Source organism: Symphodus melops (genome assembly GCF_947650265.1).
Source record: "Symphodus melops genome assembly, chromosome: 21".
NCBI classification, from domain to species: Eukaryota; Metazoa; Chordata; class Actinopteri; order Labriformes; family Labridae; genus Symphodus; species Symphodus melops.
Window position 1 is genome coordinate 17,833,895 of NC_136711.1, and position 25,870 is coordinate 17,859,764.

General features: G+C 41.3%; 1 protein-coding gene across 3 annotated transcripts in view; it reads right to left on the reverse strand.

Moving 5' to 3' along the window:
* arhgap27 (Rho GTPase activating protein 27) overlaps nt 1–25,622 on the reverse strand; it is a 28,010-nt gene extending 2,388 nt beyond the window's left edge. Inside the window, exons 1-13 of one of the 3 annotated variants that reach the window (XM_079334148.1) lie at nt 25,533–25,622; nt 23,266–24,093; nt 7,797–8,273; nt 6,066–6,305; nt 5,317–5,397; nt 4,999–5,121; nt 3,804–3,890; nt 2,770–2,837; nt 2,519–2,606; nt 1,473–1,574; nt 1,128–1,226; nt 830–935; nt 585–719 (exon numbers count right to left, since the gene is read on the reverse strand). In XM_079334148.1, the coding sequence (XP_079190274.1) occupies nt 585–719; nt 830–935; nt 1,128–1,226; nt 1,473–1,574; nt 2,519–2,606; nt 2,770–2,837; nt 3,804–3,890; nt 4,999–5,121; nt 5,317–5,397; nt 6,066–6,305; nt 7,797–8,273; nt 23,266–24,042 (2,383 nt within the window). In that variant the 5' untranslated portion in view covers nt 24,043–24,093; nt 25,533–25,622. Of the gene's footprint in view, nt 1–584; nt 720–829; nt 936–1,127; nt 1,227–1,472; nt 1,575–2,518; nt 2,607–2,769; nt 2,838–3,803; nt 3,891–4,998; nt 5,122–5,316; nt 5,398–6,065; nt 6,306–7,796; nt 8,274–13,045; nt 13,315–23,265; nt 24,094–25,264; nt 25,349–25,532 lie in introns of those variants that run through there. The other 2 variants (XM_079334147.1, XM_079334149.1) reach the window with 2 other exon arrangements.
* Nucleotides 25,623–25,870: the final 248 nt, after the last annotated feature.

The window sequence follows — 25,870 nt, forward strand, 5'->3', positions numbered from 1 at the left end:
GAGGAATATTTACAATTCAAAACTGGATTTCAACATTAAAGCACAGCTGGGATGAACATATTGAAGCTCAGCATGACTATGATTACACATAACGACGGCAGTTTTTAAAACATATCTGTACATGTGGAGTGACTATCTGTGAAGCACTTTGAGCGACGGCTCTGCTGCTGCACCAAATACGTTTCATTTGCTCCAGCAGGTGTTCCCCTTTGGGTTCAGGTCCTGCACTTTACACGAAATGTCGGTAGGAACTTTCACTGGAGTTCCACGCTATGAGGCTTCGCCACGCTATGAGGTAACACAGAGTGATTGCGATTCACTGCATAGAAATGTGTGGACAATTGTTGAAATCTTGCATTTCTGAAATTCATGACGACCACGGTGGAGTGAGATGAACATCCTCAGTAAACGAAGAATATGTCGGAGCTAAGCCAACACAGGCATGTAAAATAATAAATCCGCCATCATTTTTTCTTAATTTGTTTTAACTGCCTGTTTCATGTCCTCTCATGGTCTCTGACTCCATGGCATTAGCTTCCACCTGTTAAACAAACAGCCTTTACGTGCTCGCTGTTAGAAGTCACCTCGTATGTAGCCTTTCTCTTTGACGGACTGCAGCGTGGGACGCTTCATGAGGAACTTCATCAGCTTGGTCCGAACCCTCTTCTGATCCGTTTCTCCTGCGGAGCTGGACGAGTGAGTGACGCTCGGTCTGGAGGCTGATCAATAAAAGAGACGAGTTCAGACACTGAAACATCATTCACAGCGTGATATTAACCCGTCTCGCACAGTCCGAACGCTGAACGTGTTTTTCTTTTTTCCGTCTTACGTCTTCTCTTGTCAATACCTCCTCCGACCTTGTCATCTCGCTCTGTGAGGGCGATCTTTTCATACAAGTCTCCGTCCTCCTCGTCTGAATGATGGTCCTGATACTCCTGATGGGCACACACACAAAGAGAGTCAATCAAACAGGAGTGTTGAACGATGCAGCCTGCATTTCGTCGACCTGCTAGACTGTACGACACATCAACAGATTTCTAGTATTTTTACACAAAAGTGTAATTTAGCATTTTTAATTATATGAGTAACAAGCAGCGCCTCTGATCATTTACAACAAACAGACTCACCAGTTGTCGTATGGTGTCGACTAAGACTTTGTGCCAGTCACTGATGATGCTCTCTGTGTCGTACTGAATCAGAAACTCCACACCGTTCTTGCCTTTTAACTGGAGGAGAGATAACAACAGCATTCAACTTGACTTCTTGTTTAATAGGAATGCACACAATCACAATACTTTCTCATTTCTGATGTAAAAACAGAGGCTTGTGTTTCAGCTGAAAAGCAAAAATACACAGTAAATATGAGAGATGGCTGTCAGATATAAGCCTTCACTGAGGGTCGCTCTGTGCATTACTTAAACACACACCTGAATTTCCCTCGGGATCAATAAAGTATCTATCTATCTATCTACCTCTAACACATTCTTCTTGCTGGATTTGTCCTTTGAGGCCCAGCCAATCGTCGCTCCCCGCAGGTCCACCGTCACCTCCGGGACTATCTGATTGGTTTTGTTCTGCACGGAGAAGAAGAAGAGAAAACAGCTGTTTGCGAAACTGACGGCGCCACATTCCAAGAAATGAGCCGCGCTCGAACAAAAGCAGCCAACGTCCCCGTTGCCCTCAGGCCTCAGGGCTCCTCAAAGAGGCGACGCCACACCGCGCAAGTTCATGAGTCACTGAATTCTCCTGAAGGCGTGAAGCTGGACGCCAAAGTGGTGAAAGAATGTGTTTAAACTTTAAGGCTGTATATAATGAAATAAAAAGGAACGGTTCATTCTGTGGTCACTGAGTAACAACCCTCGCAGAAATGTTCAGAATGCAACTTGAGCAGCATTCAGGTGTCAGAGCTTTTAATTAGCGCTGGATGACACACTCAGGTCCTCACTGAGGTTTAAGTGCGAACAACACGATGTAATACTGCGTAGAAATTAAATTTTAAAGCAACAACATGTTACTTTCAAATCACAGTTTCAAAGCTCCAGGTAACAGCCCAACAACTTTCAGCTCACTTTCTTCTATTTCCTTTGAGCGCTCTGCTTGACTGCAGTACATAACCTTGGCAGCGGGATGAAGTCATCTCCTGAGAAGTTTGTGCGGCTTTACGTCACTAATTATATAACAGGTGTCGCCAGACAGCATTTTGTTTTGGTTTCAGGTTGGTGCTCAAAGCGCGAAATCTACTGGATGAAAAAGTCGCACAGACTTCCTTTTAGAGCTTTTTGAATGTCTTCACTTCTAATGAGTAAATGTGTAATACAAGCTGACAGACACATGCAGCTGAAAGAACATCTCTCTGAGATGAAGTGTTTGAAGAGTACGAAGTAGCATGTAGAGCAGAGACTAAAGTGAAATGTGTAAAGTAGTTAGTTGTATTCCTGCACAGATCACGTTCATGCTACGTTTCCTGAAGCTAACGCGTGTTTATCTACTTGCTGTTCTTATTGAGTGTCTCTATTACCGAGGCTCCTGGTGCTGTAGACTTTGGGTCTTTGTGGAACGTCAACACTCCCCCGAGGAGAACCGTCCACGTCTGGGTCCAGTTTTTCCTGAAATCAGAGAATCGCGACCTCAGAACAAAGTGTGTTGGGGAGCTTTGGGGGGGGTTAGAGATGACACAGGACACCAAACAGACAGAGACTAAAAAAAAAAAAACTGAAACTTGAGAGACATCTGCAAAGGCAAGAGACCTCAGAGGGAATTCCAGCACACCTTACTTTCTTGCCGTTCTCAGAAACTTTAGTTTTGTTGAGAATTCCTGCTTTCTCCAAGTTCTGCACCTGAGGGTGTGAAAAGGATCCTTAGTTGTTGATAAAAAAAAAAGATGAAACATAAAGGTGAGATATGTAATGATATGAAAGACATCCATCCCCGTCATATCAAAGGGCGATTGTCTTAGAGGAATGGGGACTAAAAGGTTACACCGTTTTTACCTTTATTAGACGTCTAATTATGACAAATTTAAGTTTGGTTCAATTAAGCAATACTTCGACATCATGGTAGATAAATCTAGTGTGTACGCCACATTTACAGAGACTATAGTCCTCCAAGCAGGAGCAGGTTTGAATCTGACCTTTGGCTCCTTTCAAAAAGAAAGAAGTGTGCATGCAGCCTGTTGCAGTTGCTAGCGTTGACAAATTAGCCAACGTATTTCTGGTTCTGATTTGCGTGAAATTGCAGCACTTAAAGGGATACTTCCTCCATTTACATGAAGCTTTGTATCATTGTATCATGCCTGGAAATTTTCTTCATGTGATGCAAAAAGCGTCATATTGCATCACATGAAGAAAACTTCCAGGGAAAGAAAAACATATTTTTCTCGTCTCAGGGCAAAATGAGGGCTGGATTCACGACCATTCAACACTACTACCATGTTTCTAATGATACACAGCTTCATGTAAATGGGTGAAGTATCCCTTTAAATGATTGGAAAGCTGTGATTGAATGAATGAAAAATGCCTGTTCAAAGTGCAACAAACGCCTCCTAAATGATCTACACCCTTCGCCCGTCATAGATAGACTGAGCTATCTATGCACGAGGCTCAGGTGAGCGCTCAAACTAACAACCCACATTGTAGCGCAGCCACCTCGACGTCAGATAATAGGGGCTTCTCCAGGCTCTAAACCCAAACGCCTTAAGAGGAACACACAGAGCATCATTCACAGAGCGCACGTCACAGATTCACCCATGTGTTATTCTAACGAGGAGGATCAGCACACTGGCTGAAGTGAAACAGTTCACTCACATTGTGCTGCGTCTCTGGAGAGTTTCCCGTGCTGGAGCTGTCGCTGCTGTAGTCCGACGTGTTCCTCCGGTGAGTCGGGACGAATCTCTGACAGACAGTGAACGGACAGCAGCGGAGAAGGTTACAATTCGCAAATAAGTTCAACATTTCTTTACACACAGTCCTCTCGAGAAGCTGCAGCTTTCAATGACGAAACGAAAGTGATATATAAAAAACAACTCTGTCATTTCTGCGATCAGAGCGTGAGGCCAGATGTTGCTCAGTTCCTTATTTAAGCACAGACACATAGCCACATCTTCATGCATGCATTTACAGTATATGTTCTGCTTTTAAAGTGTGTGTTTTAGTGTTACCGAAAAAGAGCTGCTAAAGTGTCTGTCATTGCTTTTATAGCAATGACTATCAAGATCACTTCTACTCTTTTCTACGTAGAGTATCTGCCTGTTACGTTTTAATTGGCCAAATATTTCCATAAAATTACAACTTGATTTGTCATATCTCCATTTTACACTTGTACTGTTATGACATTACTCTCCTAAAATAAAAGTTTTCAATTTATGACTTCAAAAGCAAAAGATTACGGCTGCACGGCGGTGATGGGGTTAGCTCTGTTTATTCAGAGCAAGCAGAGGACGTTCATGGTCTTTGTGGAGTTTGAATGCTCATTGGGTAACCTGGTGACTCTCCATTGGCCGTAAGTGTGAATCTGAGTGTGGCTGGTTATCTGTCTCTATATGTGAGCCCTGTGATTGGATAGCCAACAGTCCAGGATCTCACCCAATAACAGCTGGGATCAGCTCCAGCTCCCACCGCGGCGACAAATTGGAAAAAGCATCAGAGATGGTGGATGGAAAAAAGCTTCAAATACTGCCACTTTTTTTTGCCCTTGAGCTGAGATGCTCAACAGAAAAAATCCCTAATTTGTATGTTGTTTGTGAACTTTCGTAACTCTACCTGTGCAGCTCTGAGCTGGAATTGTCACCGTGAATACGTGTGCACTACAGCTGATTTGCCTTGCTAAATAAGGGTTTAAAAACATGGGAGTGCCAGTCATCAAGCAGAAACTCAGCCGCACTACTTCAGCCTGACTGGAGCTTTCAGTCAAAGCCGGCTGACACACCCCGAGTGTGTGAGACAGTGTTTACATGTGCATGCAGGTCTAAGTGTGTGTGTGTGTGTGAGAGTGAATGTTTACCCCTTCATCCAGGCCTGGGCTGAGCTGCGCAGGTCCCATGGTGTGTCTCCAGTTTTTGATGACTGACACGTTGTCTGCCTCGACTCCATTCTCCACCCTGGACTGGCCAGGAGCTCCAGGAGCCTGAAGGGACCAAAACAACGTTCAGTTTGATTTCACTTTAGAAACTAAATCTCTTACTCTTGAGGGATGATGCGACCTAATTCATTTCTTTTTCACCAAACAAGATGACTCTACTTTGGATACATATTTCCATCGCATTTAAGTATGAAGTGGAAAAAGTTTTGCATTGATCCGAATTCCTGAATGGTTTTGTACCTCAGGCAGGTTCCACTGAGACTTGGAGCCGCCTCTCAGATAGTAGTAGGTCTGTCCTCGATCATCCACAGACTTAATCCACTGTTGGAAAAGTAAATGTATTCATTACAACGATTCTCAAAACGACTTCTCTTTCCCAAAGAAAGATGTTGAAAGTGACTGGCTGTCACATCGACAATGATATCTTACAGCGATGGTAATAAACAGAAGGCATTAAGAAGTGAAGGCGTCACAGTCCTGTGTGCATTACGAGCTGCTGAAGCGTCTGTTGTTGCAGAGACTTTTACCTTTAGCCTCTTGAGCTAAAAATCAATATGACTCAGCACTGTAAATGCAGAATGATGTTGACATGCTTGTTGAATGGTGGAACAACGTCTGACGACCGTCTGGCACCACCGCTTTAAAAATAGGCTGGCTGTATTGACAATTTTTTTTGACTTTCCAAAGCATTTTGATAATCAGGCAATGACTCCCCTGTCTACCTCCTTTCAAACCGCACACGTTGCAAAGTAAATGGCCTGACTCCAGTTTGATGTTTTGAGATGATTTCAAGGGGATTTTTTTAAGCTCAGTTTGGCTGTTCAACAGGAAACATGCAATACAGGTCAGAAGTCAAAACCAAAATATCTACCTTCCAGTTATTTTGCATGTGCTCGGCTAATAAGGCACATTAACTGTTACCAGAAATAATTTTGATGTCACTGCTGTCAATAAAATGCACTTTAGACAGCCCTGAAGTGTGGATGTACCTGCTCTGGAGAGTGCTCATTGGTAAACACCCAGGTCCCGCTGGGTTCCACAGACAGGTTCCAGCCATTATGGGTGCTGCGGTCAAGGTTGGCCCTGGGGATGATGGTCCTGCTCACGTGGCTGAGTGTGTACTCTTTAGGGAGGGTCGGAGGGCCTGTCGCAAGGAGCTGATCGTAGGACTCTGGCTGCTCTGCAGCTGGGTGATTCTCTGCAGGGTAGTCCTCTTCAGGTAGAGGAGGCTGGGGTGTAGAAAATAGTAGAAAGACAACATGCTGTATGAAAAGAAAAAGGCTTGTTTTCCAAACTTGGCTTGTGTACCTTTTCGCAACAACTCAAAGTCGTGGCATGAATGTCTTCTTCTTCTTCTCCTCCCTGTTGAATGGGATAGTTAACATTTTGGGAAATCTAACCCTGCCTTCCTTTGGTCAATACTCTATTTTTATTAGGGTAAATATGAAGGTAAAACTATAAGCCCTTAAGCTTTGCATAGCACAAAAACTACTGGATGAAAACTTTGTCTGGCTGGTTGTGTTCTTAAGTTAAACTGTTAATAAAACAACTTGTGGTTCTACAGGACTTTAATGGTCACATTGTGCAAACTTCACCATGTTTTCCTTACCCTACTATGTGTACCTAGCCTATGTCTCCCAGCTATGAGAAAAGTTCTTCCTTTCTTCTGCCTGCTCCACTTTTCAGAAAATGTGTGCTCAAACAGGCCGTTTGGAGATTTTTCCTTCATGACATCACAAAGGGCAGTAGCCCCTCCCCCAGGTGGGTGACACTCCGACAGCTAGGTGTTTGTTTTGCGCTCTGGGTCTGCTTTCTCACAAAATAAACCAAATGGCAATTTACATGAAAGCCTAAGCCGCATTTCCTTTCAGACAGGGGGCGTGGTCAGACACAGCTCATTTACATTTAAAGCTACAGACACAGAAACAGCCTGTTTTGAGCAGGGCTGAATCAGAGGGTTTATAGGCATGATCAAACACAGGATCAGAGTGGATTTAGAATAAGACATTTTACACACACGTTTTGAGGAGCTCTTTGAGAAGCCCTATTAAAACTAATTGAAAAAGAGGCTCATATTTGAGCCTTTAGGTTTTTAAAGCGCAGTGGCTTCTTGGTGATTTAACTTTGGACAGAACCTGTCCGGCATTTTTTTGTTCTATATCTTCACAAGTATTCAAAGAATTCTTCTTTTAATTGACACTTGCAGAGTTTGCTGAACAGTTGCTACATCTCATTACATAATGTCAGCTGACTCGCTTCCACTGTGACCCCATAAGCACAGTTAAACGACTTCTGTGTGACTTTGATTAACACGTCACAGCGTTTACATGGCCTAAATGTGTTTTTCTGTCTTGGCCCAGTAACATTGTTCTCTAGCTCAAAAATAATGTGACAGAAAGGGGGCATTTGTTGCAACACAGTGGTTGCTGAAAACCATTTTGTTGTGATATGATTGGAGATATTGTTATTGGCATCTTTTGAAATTTCTGATAGTCTGAAATACTTCAAATGCATTCAAAATGTTGACAGATATATGTCCTCTTAATGTAAGGGACTATACTGTTGGAGTAGCTACACTGATAATTGAAAGGAGTCCTGTCTGCTATGTAGGTGCTGCAGATTTAGTCCCATTAAAACAGACTGTATTTACAGCATTCCCCTGGGTGAAGCTAAAACAGGAGACAGAGAGGGGCTAAGTAGAGCAGCCAGGCTGTCCTTACCGGCCCATCCTCGTGAAACCTGTGCACACTCATGGGCTCCGGCTGAGCAGGATACGGGCTCAGCTGCTCTGGAGGCTCCCAGGACGTCTCCCCAGACATTGGGTTGTAGAAGTAAGGCTGACCGCTGGTCTCATCCACCAACTGCTCCCAATCTGAGGTCCACCCTGAGGGCGAGGCGGTGGATGGGGAAAGGGCTGGAGACAGAGGAGGAGGCGAAGGGGAACAAGGATCCTCTTCTGGAGGTGGCTCAGGGTCTAAGGGGGAGTCTAGGAATGGGTTGTCCCAAGTGGTGCGCCCCGTTGGGGGGTGATAGTAGTACTCCTGTCCGCTTTCCTGGTCAACATGCACTTCCCATCCCTCTGGATCAAGGTATGAAGGAGAGTAGGACGAAGGAGCCGACGGGGGAGACTCTGAGATGCTTTGGCGAAGTTGTGCTACATTGACATACACAGCTGAACGGAGACTTTCATTTTCCACCTGCAAAAAGGCCAAATGGTGCAAAATTAGAGCCTCAAATACAAGTTCATCTCAAGAATTAAAACTAAAGTCAGTGTACCAACAATGAGATCGTTTTTCCCCCCCTCTCCTTCCTTATGAAGACAGAATTTCACAGGAAAAAAGACATCTCAAGAGGTGTCAAGTACCAGCCTTAGTGCAGCTCTTATTACATCAGCCTTCTGCACCTAAAAGAGCACAGGAAGTAACCCACAGCTGAAAAAAAAACCCCATTTTACCACAAAGATGTTCCTCCAACAACAGTAATCACGAAATGCATCTATTTTTTTATGCTTAGAAAACAACCACACACAACTTTAAAGCTCATATTTCAAAAAGACTGTATTGCTAATAAAACAAATACTGTGCCATTCTGCTTTGTAAGTTTAAAGAGAACCTTGATGAGTTCTTAATAAGAAAAAGTAAAAAGTCCATAGCTATAATATAGATTGATTAGCCCACTACCTAAATAATGATAATAATACTTTGTATTTAAAAAGCTTTTCAAAATACTCAAACTATACAGAGTAAATATTAGCTTTCAACATCTTCCTATCTAAAATGACTATTTGATAGTTTCATAACTTAACTAGAGGAAATGCCTACATTTATTGCAAACAAAGATATTAGCTTGATTAACAGCTCTCCTTTGATCTTTCTACAAGTTAGCAAGCTAATGTGCTAACCCTGCATTAACTAATGATAATGTTAGCTAGAATCTTTGCCTTTATTTAATCTTGAAACACCATCACATCACACTGTTAGCTACGAGTAGTTTTAATGCTAATGTAAACTGTTGCTGAAGGTTAGCCAAAAATTATTACTAATTATTATAATTATTATTATTATGTAGTTAATCCTGTAACCCTATTAAATGGTAGGTGGCGAGGAAATGGATGAATGTCTGTGGTCAAATAATAAGTTAAATTATTAAATAAGTGGAATTAACTTAAATACAGACACATTTTCTCATAGATATTTTGTTGTCCAATGTTTTTATTAAGTGTAAATCAAACAGGAGGGAGGGTTTTAGGGTAATGATTTAACTCAGCGGGTATTTTCTTGTCTTATCTTCCATTGTAGGCTACATTTGACCAAACTGCAGAATGTGGTTTCCACGCCACGTTACCTTCATATAAAGAATACTTTATGAGGCCGTGATGTACAGCTAGAACATGGCATGCAAATCTGATCGACACAACTTATTTGTTTGTCACCAAAATTTGAGTGAAACTGAGAAGCAATGAAAAGCTGCCTTTGTCCTTGAGCTGTGCAGTGACTAGTGTCACACAGGTCTGTTAGAAAAGACTCCAGCCTAAATAAAAAAACTATTAAGTTGTACCGTTTCTCACCTGTGCTCCTCTGAGACCATTATTCCTCCTCACAGTGAGACTCCTGGTCTTAACTGACCTGCAGAATTTCTTAAATGCAGTCATGATAGCACAAACTAAAAGAAGAGGGGCAGACTTCTCGTTTAACTACCTCTTGTTTCTCGGCTTGCCTCATACTCTATATTTAACAAGACCTGAAACCTGTATGTGTCTCTGCTGCATGTGCTAAATATGCATCAGTGATATTAAGCAATACAGCATGTAGGCAGTGGTTGAAAGAACCTCAGTCCATAACTTTTTTTATCTTCTAACACTCAATGTTGTTTTTAACTTTTATATTCCAGTGTCACTTTACTGCAAACTTATCTTTTACTACAATTAGGATGAAATTATTGAAAATCAGCTGGTTGACTGTCTCTACATGTCAGCCCTGTAATCGATTGGCAAACCCAGGATGTAACCCGCCTCACGCCCAACGACAGCTGGGATTGGCTCCATGTGCCTCTACACGACCCCGGATGGGAAAAGAGGAATAGATAATGGATGGATGGATACTGAAAATCATTCATCTGATAGTAGCCGTTTCTCTACAAAACAATGTCACAAAATAAGGATGATGCTCTGCTAACTCGGTTGAGTCCTTAAATTGACTTTCTTTTTGTTATAAATGTAAGAATCTTAAAATGCATATAGAACAATGCAACCTTTTCTAAATTCACTTTCTAAAACAAAGACCCATCTTTCAGTCTTCTGCAGAACCTTGCATTAAACTTTGTTTTTGTTTTTTTCTAGATATGTAGCTTCTTCTTAACAAACTCATGTTAATAAAAAATAAGAGCAAATGCCGATGAATAAAGTTATTTGAATTTGCTCCACCTCAACTAAAACAATAAACAGTTCTCACATTTAAACACAAGTAGGAATAATCCAATGGTTCTTTAAAGTTTGTTTCCCTGATGAAATCTTTGAGCTTATGATGGTTTCTTTTCTTCTTTTGTTTATTTAAAAGTAAAATAAACATCAAGGAGCGATACATTAGCACATTTACAAATTCATTACAAGCTGTGTGTATTTTTAACTGTCTGACCAATGTTACCACTTTGCTGACTTTGCTTCGTTATTGATGTCGATATATGACCATGAGGCAATCAATGGTGACCAGACGACTGACCCTGAAACATCGATTCCAAATAACACGGATCGACTAAACAGAGACAGACAGAGGAAATGAAAGAGCTGCATCATTGATCTCTGAAATAGCTGCACAGGAACATCCCGGCCCTCTGTGCAATAACAGGACAACAGAACAAGAAGATGCACAGCAGTAAACAGTACGATAGTACTTGTTACTGTCAAAGAGAAAGGAACGCCACTGATTAGAACAGAACAAATACATACAGTACCCTCATTCAATTTCAATTCATAACGCTCCCTGTTTAGAAAACAAACAGACCGTAGTCTTATTCTTGATTAGTTTACTGTAGTGCAGTCTGCAAACTCTTATTGCAATCACTTTTACATGTGACTGTTATTGCTACAGCTTCACAATCCCATCATTGAGTGTGTTTACTTGGACTTGAGTATTAGGTTTTTTATTTCACTTTTTAAACATCCTGTTTTTTGTGCTTGTGCGTGTAAACATCACAATCCCATTTCAGAAATGTTAAACAGCCTTTATTACGATTTTGAGAAATCCGATTTGCCATTTTATCATGTGCAGTGATATGAAGAGCCAGGTTTCTCCTGAATATGATTAAAACCAGGATATGGCTCATCGCCGGGATTCTCAGGTCAATGTAAACAGACTTATTGGCATCATGTCGTGAGGTGAGAGTGGACGATGACTAATACTCAGTTAGATAAAGAAAACCCTGACATCCTCTCAAATGTGTCTTGGTAAAAAAAAATTAACCAGCTGTTGTAAGAAACAATCTTTAAATGTATCTACTGTTGTAGTCAGGACCAAACTAACCGAGGTTAAGCCTGGTTCACACGGCAGGATAATGGAGCCGATTTTGGCCCCGATTCTCCCCTGCCGATAATCTTAAGGACGCCCCGATCATCATAAAATAATCTTATAAGATCATCCTGCCGTGTGTGGTGTGTTCAGACCGTACTCGTCTGGTCGGAAGAATGTCGGGACCGCTCCGATCTGAAATCGGGGATATTCAACATATTGGATTGTTTTGGCCCGATTTCTCATCATGTGTGGTGTCCCCCCCCCCCCCGAGGGGAAACGAGCACGAGCCTGTTGACTGTGACGCGTAGCCAATCAGAAAGCGAGGTGACGTACGTTTGATCTCGAGAGGTTTTGCGAGATTTGCCGTCTGATCGGGGGACGTTCGCGAGTGAAATCGGTTCGTGTGTGGTCTCTCAAGTTTGGGAAATTGGCCGACAATTTTAAAATCCTGCCGTGTGAACCAGCCTTAAGACATACCCAAGACCAGAGCGCTCCGAGACCGAGGCAAAACCAAGAAGGATCGAGGTCGAGTCAAGACCAAGGCCAAGGCCAAAGCACGACAAGACCGATACAGACCAAGACCATAAAAATATGAGTAAAGAATCATCAACTTATGTGAAGGGGGGATGTCACTCATTTAGATCGTAACACTGAAAAGGTTACGTCCATAACTGGAGGATAAAATTCAAATTGTGACTCAATGAAGCTACGACGTGGAGAAACAGCCCTCTCTGAGAAAATGATGAGACCGAGGCCTCCAAAAAAGTGGTCTTGACCCGAGGCTACTTGAGCCAAAGACCGATTTCAAGTACTACAACACGACGAGTATCACTCAGGGACTTTTGCTCTGCAGGCAATGACACTTGTGACATTGCATTTTTCTGGAAACACTTTGTCAGGATTCTGCAGAACTTGTGAAGAGTGTTTGTAAAGTAACTGATCAGACCGTTTCCCATCAATTGTTCTACGACCTAAATCTAAATGAAAGGAAGCATGCACGCTGAAGGTCTCAACCCTTTTTTTCATTGTCTTAATACCGTTACATTTCTTTCTGAAACCTTTGTTCGGCAGGTCTGGATGATGTCATACCTGAGAGTTGCTCGATTACTCAGTAGCACACAGCAGATGTCAACAAATTATAACTGTCGAAGCCCATGAATACAGAGATGCTTGTGGCTTCTGTCAGCTCAACAATACATGTTTGAGATTGAAGCCACAGCCAAAGTGCTTCTTTAAAAGGCAACATAAAAATCCTCAAACACCAAAACCATGGTGTAGCAATGTCAGTCACTATTTGGAACTTCTCTACGTTCAGGAAACGACACACAAGCAGATGTAGCGTGTCAAGCAGGAAGCCATTTGGTTATCAAAACATATTAACACACGCTAAAATTAACTGTTATGCTAACCACTGACAATGAAGTTTAATGATGTAGAAAAAAACAGCTGCTTCGATGACCTACCTGAGGAACCACCGGCAGAGTCAAGCCCTGCTTGGCCCGGTGACTTGACCAAACTCTGGAGTACATGTCCATCATGCTTTTACCGTTCTATATACAGAAGCCATAAATCCAAATGGCCGAAATGAAAGCAAACTGAAGCACGTGAAGACAATCAGCTTGTGATGAGAGAGAGAGAGAGAGAGAGAGAGAGATAGAGAGACGCTGAACGCAGACCCACACACCCTCAGACACACATCCTCCTCTGCAGCAGCTGTGGCAGTTGCAGCCCAGACCGAAAAGAGAACTGCGAGCTGTGTTACAATAGCAGCAGGAAGGGACTGTGTGAGGACTGGGTGAGAAGTGTGTGTGTGTGTGTGTGTGTGTGTGTGTGTGCGTGAGCGTGTGTTTGTGTGTAAACATATGCATGGATCCCTGTATGCAGGATAAAGGGTAGAGGGTAACTGTCTGAGTGTGAAAAGAGCAGAACGCAGAACGCAACAATGAAAACAAAAGAGAGAAGAGGTTGAGAGAGAGCATCCAAAATAAACCTTACATGGCGTTTCAACCTACTTCCTGCTTATGTACACTAAAAAAGGAACCGCCTCAATGGAAACATTTTTTTTAAGAGTGCTTTTAATTTTAGAGCTATACTTAAAAAAGATATTATATAACTACAGTAGGTAATAAAAACAAGGTTTATTCCCATAGCGGCGGCTTTCAAGTGTTCTGTCTCCCATCTTCTGATTGTAGGTCAGGAAGGTCACTAATACAACAATAGAGGTTAAAAAAAAGGGAAGCAATAATTTGCCACAACAATCTGAAAGTTTCTCAAAGGATATTCTGATGTAGTGAATGCTTTAAACAGGAACTGTGTTTTTCGGTCCACTTCCTTTTACATGTGACTCACAATAGTTAACCAGCCTGCAGACAGCAGGCGGGTCAACGTGTGGCTGTTTTTTTTTTGGTTGTTTTTTTTTAATCGAGGTTTTGTGGGCTATGAGTTCATCTGAAATTAGATCTGAGGCCTGCTGTGGGCAACTTTTGTGTTTGTAATAAAATACATGCTTCAGTTTCTTATTTATGTTGTGCAGCATGATGAACAAGTGACTGTTGTGACATCTAAAAGATTTGAAATCCACTGAAATGTTTATCACATTATGACCTATAAATAAGAATGAAGGTCACCTCCAGGCTTCTTCTAAATTGCATCGACACAATTTTCTCTGGTGTTTCAAATCTGTGTTGTTTATCCACAGGTTGGCGGTAAGTGCCCTGTTTATAAAGAGAACTTTGATCATATGTTAATCCAGGAGAAAAAGATTCTTGTTTTCATGGTTTAACACTTCAGGGGAACCACCATTCAAGCTCTCACACCACAGTTGCTTTTTCAACAATGGCCGGTGGTTTTCAGTCTGTTTTCTGAGTAACACTTGCTAGCATGTTTTCCAGCATGATTTGGCGAAGAAATCCAGAAGCAATGGACAGACAACTCCCTGCCCTCAGAAATGCATGAAGCAGCAATCTGCCTGATTACTTAACCACATTAGGACTCATCCAATCAAACAATGGGGAACCAAATTGGGGCCCAAATCACGCCACAAAGCACACAGTCCAGCTATTGAATCGGTCTGGCTCCGCCCCCCTCTTACATCACACTCCTCATAGTCCAGTATCCAGGATAAACTCCAGAAGAGCCAAATGTTGAATCCATCAGCTCATCATGTCCTTATCTTTTCATTTCAGGCCAGGTCTGCATGCCAACATGTAACCCTGCACATATTACTTGTTCATGACAGGTTACTCCCACTCAACCTGGAGGGGAAAAGTTCTCTGAGTGGGAGGGGAGGGGTGGGGGGTAATTTAGTACCAATTGCTGCAATGCTCTCTGAGCAAACTGTAAATGGAAACTTGTCTCCCTCACAAAAGATACCACCTTCACATTTAGTTGCAGCTGCAAGAATCAGCAGTCGGCACGCACGTAAACCGAAAACAGTTTGTGTATCATAAATGGCTCACGTGTGTGTCAGACTGCTGTGCACGAAACTGCTGCAAAACACCAATCAAGTAATCAAGTACTTCATAATATCTTTTACAAGCAGGAACCTCACAAAAGACATTCCAGTGCATATGACTCATGCAGCTCTATATAAAGACCGGCTGACGCTTCATTAAGATTATCTGCACATAACTAAGACCAGTGATAGAATATTCATCAAATAAAAATAATATCTAACCTGTTTTAATGCTTTGGCCATAAAATCTTTGACTCAAAAAAAAACCATTGTTGTGTAAAACTATATCTTACAACACAATCTGCAAATCTCCTTTGACTCAATTTTGGCGCCCCCTTTGGCCACAGCAGGGTCCTGTATGTGTTTAAGTGTTTTTTTTTTGGTCTTTTGTGCCTTTATTAGAGAGAGATGAACAGTGGACAGATGTGGAAATCAGAGAGAGAGAGTGGGGATTGACACGGGCCGCCCACGTTGAGGACTATGACCTCCATACACGGGGACGTGTGAACTAACCACTGCGCCACCAGCGCCCTCTAAGTGTTGTTTTCGGAGATCAAACAAAAATCTCCCCCTGCTTCCAACAGTTAAACATCACACAAACTGTGATTATTTGCTTTGGAAGTAAACTGTTTCTTCAGCGTGTTGTTACTCTTCATGTCTGACGCCTACCCTGCGGCAGCCGCTGAAGGCATGAAAAAGTACCAATTTAAAAAAGTCAGTCTTTGTCTTGAGGGTCTTGGTTGCTTTTGTAGGTCATTAAAAAGCATCAGTAATCATTTCAGTCTTCTTCATGACCCCTTAAAAGGACCTGACAGGAGCTTTAGTTTGAATAATTCAATATTAATGGACCCGGAATATTTTCTTATAATAGTTTATGGATTACAAAGGAGTGCAGGACAGATATTGATTACAGCTACCTTCATAAGAAGAGTGAACTACATTCAGTGAATGGGTCGAAATACATTTTGTTTTAAGCCTTAAATGTTGATGAACCGCCTTTAAGGCTTCTGAGTTCATGTTTAATATGCTTTGTTCTGCTTCACAGTAAGACATGAGAGGCTCAAACCTCTGCAGTCACCTCCTATAAGAGGTAGTATAGATCATCCAGGTCGGATAAAAAAAAAATGTTACAATCGTGTTCAACAAGACTGAGAAAAAAAGGCCTTCCTGTCCAAACTGTTTATACAACAGGACGACCACAGGAAGGAGAAGACAAAACGCTCCTGGTGACCAGGTGTCTCTACAGCTGCACGCACCTGTTCATATTCACACTTTATGTAATCGTGTGCTCAGTCAGACAGGTGTGCACAGAGAGGTATGTGGAGACACTCACACGACCCGTTGGAGCAGTTTTTTGGCATTTGATTTTTAGTCTGTTTGATGGAGCAGCTCAAATGAAAGTGTTGTTGGTGAGCTTCTCTTGATGTACTTCCTATCTAGCGATCGATAAAGGATTCTTTTCGGATTTTGTTTTTTCTTATAGTGTGAAACGCCAAAACATCAAAATAACAGAGCTGTGATGTTCAGAGGAGGACAACGTGTTGAGTTGCCATAGATGAAACCCTTTGTGGCAGTTATCTGAACTATACATGATGGAGATTCATTGGTCGTGTCTTTTTCAATATACATCACAGAAACTCAAAGGACTGTTACCTGACTCTGATTTGGTCTCGGTTCGATACAAAGCTTTAACTGTTCAGACTACAGAAGTCTCCTGGTTTACCTCATTACAGCTGCTGGCTGGAGGAAGAAGCATTTCCACCTGACTAGTTTGAGTGTTTAAGTCAAGTCACAGTCAGTTTGTATTATAAAAAATATACTATTTCAATCAGCTTGTAAAGTACAAGCGGCAGCTCGGCTCTCGAAGCCATGAAAGAGCACTGAAGGGACGCATTCTGACGCAGACTGAGAGTCGATGGCGTTCAGCAGAAATGTACGTTGTAATTCTACACTGCTGTTTGTGAAAGCGTGATCAGATACGAGACGACAGTCTGGTACGGTCACTTGTCTGTTCAGTTACAATCACAGATAACTCATCTTGTGCAGACTGCTTTGAAAATCATCGGTGTCAAAAAACATCCATCTCTCCAAACGCAGTGTTTTGTTCGACAGGCACAGAAATAAGTGTCTGATCCAACAGACATTTTTAACTCGGAGTTTTCAGCTTTTATCCTCAGGGAGAAGATTCAGGGTCCCTCAGACCACGGGGGCTGTGCAATATGACAAGAAGGGGTTTTTATTTATATGTGGAATTGTTACAAATGCTCTAAGGCTTGTTTATGTTGTTTATTCTCTTGTTACTGCAGGACGGAGTCCAAGAAAAATGTCCCTTAGGGGACAATAAAGTAGATCTTGATCTTGATGGCTTTTAACCTGCCTATTCAGGCCTTTTACTCGTTATAATAGGTCTGTTATATTCAAAAAAGGAGGACACAGTTCCCGATAAGTACCTCATTAATTGAACATTCAGCGGTCATAACATATATTCACACTCCTGCACTGTGTAGTGCTGCAGCTGTTGACACGCAGGTGCTTCTTTGAGACTTATAGGAGGCAACCTTCAACATTAAGAGAGATTCTTCCGAGGATAACACGTAATGACTGTAACATAATGTAAAGGCCTCCAAAGGATCATAAGAACCACATGGCGTTAAAAACAAAAAAACATGCCCTGAGCTACGCCTTACTTCAAATTGTAAAGTTAAAATCAACCAAACTTTTGGATTCCCAATCCTAACTGGAGTTGTCATCCAATTATCAAACTTAACTTCCCATAAGAGACCAAAAAAATAACCTTCATTACACACCCTGGATATTAACTGACCTACATTTGGGCTAATTGAAAGTTCTCCACATTACATATGCACACACGCCAACTGCATGGCAAGGCTGGCACTAAAAGCTCCAAAGCCCTGCTTGTTGGGAGTCAGGCCAGACCCCCTCACATCACCATGGTGATGGCCCTCCATTGTGGGGTGAGAATTAGTGCACTTGAGGGGTCCTGGCACGTCCACAGTTCTGTTACAAGTGTGTGTGTGTGGGGCTCATTCATGCTACGAAAACGTTTCAACGAGCAGAGTTTAAAAAATGCAGGACTTAAAACATGTATGTGTATTTGACTGTGTTTAAGTTACACAAACCTCCCATTAAAGCAACAAACTGAGCTGGTAATTACAGGGTTATTATGCACACACAATCACTGGGTATACTGGGAGAGGCTGCAGCACATTACATGACTCGAAGTGCCAAACACACACACACACACACACACACACACACAGAGCTAAATCAAACACTTTCTCCTTCACGCGTCACCTTGCAACAGGTGCAACAAAAAAAACAAGGTCGGTGAAACTTACCTGAAACTATAAAGTTTATTGTAGTTTCAGTTTTTTTTTTTAAGCTCAATCCAACAGGAAGCAGGTTAGCAGAGGAACATATTCACCAATGTTTCCCCTGCGGTGAAGTTCCTCGTTATTCCCAGGATAGTCATGGGTGCTGGGGAAACCAGGTAGCAGCAGGAGGTTTGGGAGTGGCTGGCAGGTTTTTTTGAATTAACCCTTTGAGTTCCGGAGGAGGAGGAGGAGGAGTCACTAAGCCGACACGACCTGTTTGTAACCTGTTCTCCACCTCCATCACTGCCTGTATTTACCGTGATGTTTGCAGTCCCTTGAACAAAAAACACCTCCTACTTCTACTTCTCCAACTTTAAACCCCCCGTGTGTGTGCACAATGCACACGTCTCTCACCAACACACAAAGTTCACAAAACCGCCATCAAACACCTTAAAGCATAAAACTCACCCAGTAAGAAGACTCCCAATTCGCAGAAACTTTCACGGAGCAAAAACGGATCTTGAATCAGCTGCTTTTTTCCCCCAGAGGTATTCAAGATAGATAGAAACACCTCTTTTCGCCCATTGAGATGGCATGAAGGGGACGACCGGCCATTCATATGCTAATGAGCTGGCACAGATAGGACACATAGACTGTAAAAATAATGGACGGGACAAGGTCCCCTGTGAAGTGAAGCTTTTTTTTTTAGATCGCCCCCTACTGACTGGCTGCAGTATAGGTCATAAGCCCCGCCTCCTCAATGATAACAGACGGGACTTGGGTCAAACTGTTAAGTTAAAATACTCGTCACATAATTTTTTTCCAGACCCAAACTCTGCTGTGATCATTAGATATTATCACCCTACATGGTGTTCAAGTGCTCATTTTTCTGTGAAGTTTGTTTTAAATAAGTTATTTGAGGTTAAAAAACGGGATTTTACGTCACACATGGCGATGATTGACAGCCGCGGATCTTGCGTATCGCTCTTGGTAAATAAGCAGTTACGTCGTGAAGTGAAGCCGAGACTCCACGGAGCTTTTCTGTTCAGTTTTTTCGTCTTTTTTGAGCTGGTGAAAGCTGTTTTTTCTGCAGTAAACTAATGTCACGGACCTGTGGACTCTAAGGGAGCTTTGCAGTTTTTACAGTAAGTAATAAAGTTTGATTTATGTGTCATTGCTTAAAGCGCTATCGAGCGAGCTAACATATTAGCAGGCTAAGCTAGGTTAGTTATCAGGTATGATTTATCTATTTATTTTACTTTTTAATATGAGCAAACCTAAGAACTGACATATGTTTCTTGATATTGTTATATCGTTTTTGTGAGTGGAATTGTATTTAAAATAAAAAACATGGTAATTAAAATCAGCTCATAGATGCCGTTCATTGACTGTATAGTTATGTTTCAGTAAATAAGAAATAGGTCTGGTAAGGTTTTAAAAAAAGTAAGTGTACATGTTTACAGTCTGTGTAAAGAGTGTGTTATACAGAGATTAACATGTCACCATGCAGGCTGATATTTATAATACTGTATAATGAGGTAGAATATTTCTCTAGATATCAGGATAAAACTAAAGTAAGCTCTGATTTAACTTCTGTCTGATTTAAGAGACTGACAGAAACGTGAACACAAACAATCAGCAGTGGTGTAATATAATATTAACCAAGCATCACGCTGCTTAAAAATGCCAAATATTCAGCATGAGTTTACACACACACTACCAATCCAATAATCACAAGTTGATCATGTTGTACATTTAATGACGCTTATTAATAAATGGTGTTATAACTTGACAAAACCTGACACAGACTACAAAACAGGCTGCTTGTTATGGTGGTTAGGAGGAGACAGACAGGCTCAATAAAAGAAGGCATAAAGATCACGTTTCTCACAAAATTATATATTAATGTTTCTTATTTTGCATATATAATCATTAATGAAGATTTTATGTCTTTTAATAGGTATTTCCCTGTTTTCACCAACATATTATACATTAAACTGAGGATTTCCTTTTTCTCATGTTGTCTCTCTCTTCCAGCTCGTCCTCGGAGGATTGCAGGACCTGACCACTGCTTCTCTTACCAGGGCGTTTGGTCTGATCTTACACTGGACAGCGGTCTGATGTGAAACAGTGGGCCGAGTGTCGCGCCTGAGCCACAGAGGACGCAGCTCGCACGTCCTGAGCAATGTTTGACTATTCATTCAAAAGATGAACGGAAGAAAAGAGAGGCTGTTTAATACCGAGGTTTTTCTTATAAGCCACATTTTGTTTTTGTTATTTTTAGATTAATCTGCTTTAACTTTAACATACTGTTCACTCATTTGCCTCTTTCAAACCTGTATAACCCACAAAAACCTTAAATACTGCCTCCATCTAACTGAACAATCAAGTGAAAGAAAGTAGCTTAAAATACCACACTATGTTTTTAAGCACAATCTGTATTTGTTCAAGTTACAAGACTAGTGTTACATTTCATGTGATTGAATAAAATATAATAATGTAATTGCCTTCTCAGTCGTGTCTGTATCATACCACTCTACTGTCTTTATGTGCATGCTGTCTTTAACACTAACCTGCATTAAATGTTCAGCACTCGAGTGTTGATGTACTTTTAAAGCTATTTGTTTCCCAGCTGTGACTTCTGTCATTACAAGAACATGAGACAGTCCATGTTTTTACAGCTTAAAACAGGAGAGAAAAGGTTCAAATCAATGAATACTTTATTTGATTTATAACACATAGTGTGAATGATGGTTCAGTTATAAAAGTGAGGAGGTTACTGGTTTGAATCCCTGTCTGACAGGAGTCTCTCTGTGAGTAGTTTGCATGCTCTCTTCCCTCCACAGTCCAAAGGTGTTCACCGAGAGGAGAACAAAGTAAGGGAGACCATCAGGTGAGCTGGCAGGGGTATCTGTATCAGCCATCTTTCTTCTTCCTTGTGTCTAAAATGAGGATAATAAAAAACAATGAGATAAACATCTTAGACAAGGAAAAGAACCAGAGAAAAGGTCCATACAAACAGAAACCTTAATGAAACAGATTCATTTACCAACTCCACAGTTATGCACAGAAACACATACTCTGTAAATGTACATAGAACTGAAGTAACTACTGACAGCAGATATAACTTTAGTACTATGTGCATCACTACTTTCAATCATATAACATATTTTCACCAGCATATGTTCGATCTGTACACAGTTTATGTTGCTAACTTAGCTTAAAATAGTTTTAGTTCGTTTTTTGCCAAAAATAAAAGGTTTAATAACCCACACAGTTAAAGAAGATAGATAGATAGATAGATACTGAGGGAAATTTAAGGCATCCAGTAACAATAAACAAGACATACAGGACACGAAAAAACGTTTAAATTCAATAATTAATATAAAAAGTGTGATTTTCTTAATTTCTGAATGAACTACGTTTAGATATTTGACTTGAAATATATGGTGGTTTTGTACTCACGTTTATGGTCGGTAGATGAATTTCTCTCCGTAAAGATTCTTAAGTTCTTGGCGTAGCTGGGCTGCGTAAGCTATCAGAGCGGTACGCAAAGTGGGCGGGGCGTGTTGCCAGGGCTCCTCCCGCCGGACCCTACTGCGCAGACTCTGGTTGCAAAATTCCAAGATGACAGCGCCCATGAGGGCTGTAAAAAAGCTTCACGAACGTAGAACGGAAACAGCTACAGTCCACACCCACTGATAGGACACAGTACTCGACCAGTACGGTATTTAAAGGACGGCACCTTGACAGCAGGAAGTGTCAGAATCATGCTGAAGCATCATTTAAAATGTAGCCTATTCTGTTTAAGTAGTGTAAGTGAATGAATAGATTTACTAAAGTGGGGGTTATGACCAAGAAAACATTTAAGGTTTACAATATTTCACCGACTTCTTTATGTGTGGAAAATAAAATTACAGGGCTTGTGCCTCAGTGAAAATATCTGACCTCACGTGACATCATTTGAGTCAGCCCTTTGTTGGTTCTGGAGACTTCAAGTTTCATCAACTAAAAACACAAGGGGCTGTTAGTTTAAAGTGAGTTATAACAACGCCTCGACTTGAAGCGTTTCTCATTTCTGCAAAGCGACTAGATCAGGCTTTCACAACCTGGGTGTAGCTGTACCTCTCTGCTGCCTCATGGAGAGAAAAAATGCGAGCACGAGTCTAAAATATGACTTGTGGTTTAGTCTACTGTGTCGAAGCCACCATAGAGGTTACAATCCTTTTTTTTTTTTAGACGAGTTAAAAGCTGTTACACTTTAGTAATTCTGCCTGTGCTGCTTTGTCAGCACGTTTAGTTTGAAGTTTCTATTTCATTATTGTTATTTTTGCTTACATGACACCATGCATTGAAATGTTCCAGGTTCTGAGATCATAGTAGGTCATGGGAAAAATAAGACAGTAATAATTAAATAACTAATTAAATAGAACATCTTCTTTTACAAGCTTTTGAGACAAAATGTACAAGCTTAAACTCAACACACGTTAACAGCCATTCCAGTTTTAGCACATCTGTCCAAACAAACTACTTTATGAAACAATAATTCTCTTAAATCATCATATTTCATACAACGCGTAAGATAAAATAAATAGTAGTCATTTGTATTTTATTCTTTTGATTAAGAGGAATCATTTTTGTGGAGATTTGTTTTGTTATTTTCCAAAAAAAGAGCCTTATTCTGTTTTTTGATCGCTGTTAAAAGATGCTTAAATAGACAATAAAAATGAATGCACTGTTCTGTAGTACACTCGACCTAACTGCACTTTTTTTTACATGATGGAACTGCGCCCTCTGCTGGTTGTCAAAACACAGTCACACACTTTTATCTGACGCTTTAGTGAGACCGACTCATGTATACTAAAATATGCATGATATTGCATGAAAATCTTACCTGCTCAATAGGAAGTGCATCAGTAGAGGAAGTTGCTTCTGCAGTTAGATCCGAATCCTGCTGCTCCAACCTGAATGTGTCGTTTGAAAAGATCGGAGGGGGCAGCTCAGAAAAAGAGTCCAAGTCTGTAATATTTATCTCTGGGATGGTGTCATAAATTGGTGAATCTGGAGGTAAAGGGAAATCCATATTGTCATTTTGCAGAAAAGTCTGTTGTTGTATTTTATCTTCCTTGTGCGGGCTTTCTGACTGTTTCTGTCTCTTTTTGTCCTTTGGCACACGATGGGGCTTTGCATACAGTTGCATTTTGTCATTATCAACAGATAAAGAGGTATTTTTTGTCTCTTTGTCATCAAGGTTTCCTGCAAAGCTTTTGCTCCTGCTTGGGTTCTGCCCTGCCTTAAAAGCCTCACAGAGCTTCAAATCAGGAAAACCCTCGCAGAAACCGAAAGTGGAAAAGCGGTATTTCCCTCCTGAACCATCCTTAGTAACTGTCTGAGCTGGTCTTACAATAGCCACATCCACCGGCTTACTGGTGGTCTCACACTCAGGTGGATCCGGCTTCTTCAGACCAGGGGGGTCTGCAGAGAGTGATGAAACCTCCTTCACATACTGTGCAGGAACAAAAAAGGGCTTGGTGTGCTGGTCTTTGCAGACGTGCCACCAGTGCTCGTTAGTCTTGGACAGCAGGATGTAGCTTTCATTTGGCTTGATGGAGACGAGGCGACCATCCTTCGCTGTGTATTCAAAGTCATACTGCACCGATACAAGCTCCATGCTCTCGTGTAGCCTCTGTGTTACTGCCGATACACGGTTAACATCCTGGAGCTGCAGGAACATAAAGGAAATGAGAAGTTAATGCGAGTTTCAAGAAGAGGCCCACTTAAATGTCATGCAGAAGCCCACAGTTGCTGTCTCTTTGTCAGCTTATGACTAAACAATCTGCAACATTCACTGACATTTAAAAACACTTCTCCAGCCCTCTGTTAGTGCAGCAACCACCCCTCCAAGTTTCAAACTGCTTTTAAAAGTTGTTGTTTTTTGGCTCCCTCAGGTCACCCTCCCCCCTTCTGTTATGCTTTTGTAACAGTCATTTGTTTCTCTTTGCCCTCGTTTCCAAACACTTGTCATTGTTGCTCTTTGTGCAGTATTGTCGCTGTCATTTCTTGGGTTTTGATTTCCATTTGCATCTGCTCTTGCATCGCATCTCTGTTGTCGTGTTGTCACTTTGCATCCGTCTGTGGGTTGTTGTCATCTCTCAAACGGAAGGTTGCAGGTTTGATCCCCAGCTCCTGCAGCAACATGACTTACGTGTCCTTTGGGCAAGACACCCCAGAATTATTGTCGGTGTATGAATGGGATTATTTTCTTCTGATGGTCTCACAACATAGCAACCACTGCCGTCAGGGTGTGACTGTAAGTGTGACCTGTGGTGTAAAAGTGCTTTGAGGAGTTGGAAGATTAGAAAAGCGCTATACAAGTTCAAGTTTCCATTTTCCATAATCTATAGATTATGTGACACATTTTTTATTCCAGGCAGTTATTCACAGCCCACTCAAAACAGCTCCACAACCCACCAGCTGAGAACCACTGTCCTAGCAACTTTGACGTGTGTTTCGTCACCTGCCTTATATCTTGTTGCACGTCGTTCTTCTTCTTTTTAAAAGGCGTTTTGAATTCCTTTGTGGTCGTTTGTGTCTCCACCTGTGGTTGTCTCTTTGTCGTTCTTTTTAATTCCTCCTTTGTGTGTCTCTGGGGTTTGTTTGGTGTCTCTTTTTGATCAATCTTTGACTGTTTGTGGAAATGTTGCACCTTTATATTTGTTCAGGACAGCTTTTAAGAAGAATTCTCTCTCTGTCACTAAACTGCTTCTATGTCTTCTTTTGTCATTAGTCATTTGTATGTCATGAATTCAACAGCTGCCGTTTACCAGCTGGTGTCTCTTTCTTAGCGATTGTTTAATTGACTTTCCAACTAGAACATTTGAGAGTTACTTTACCCTGAAGCTCTTGCTTGAAGGATGGCTCAGTAATCCATCCATAACCAGTGGTGGATATGATCACAAGAATGCAGCTCAACAATTAAGATGGATGCAATTAGGAGCTAAGAGTAAGAACAAAAGGCTGACAGAGTCAAAAGGCATCTTATAAGACAGGAAGCTGCTCTCACTTGCTGCAAAAAGTCTTCAATCTCAAACTCACTCATGCAGACCACGAGAGCATCAGCCTGAAAACTGCTTCACCACAAAACAGGAAGCCTGCACCAACCTTGACTTGGCATCAGTCCCACGTCCAGCAACAATCTCAGTTTGTGTTATGAGACTTTGTTTTATCCATGAAGCACTAATGGTGAGTATGTGCGGCTGTTTGTTGTCTCCTACGGCAGCAACACAATACAAAGAAGAAAAAAAACATTTTCAAATGAGTTTTTTTGTCAGGAAAATGATAAATCACCAAATTTATGTGATATTTAATGACTTGAAAATAACGTTAACATATTTCACTTTGTATTTGCAGCTGAAAAGTTCAAGAAATTACTGTGAAGAGCTCGAGGACTCATCTTAACAGGTTTTATTCACTCGTTTATGTTCAAATTGTACGTTACA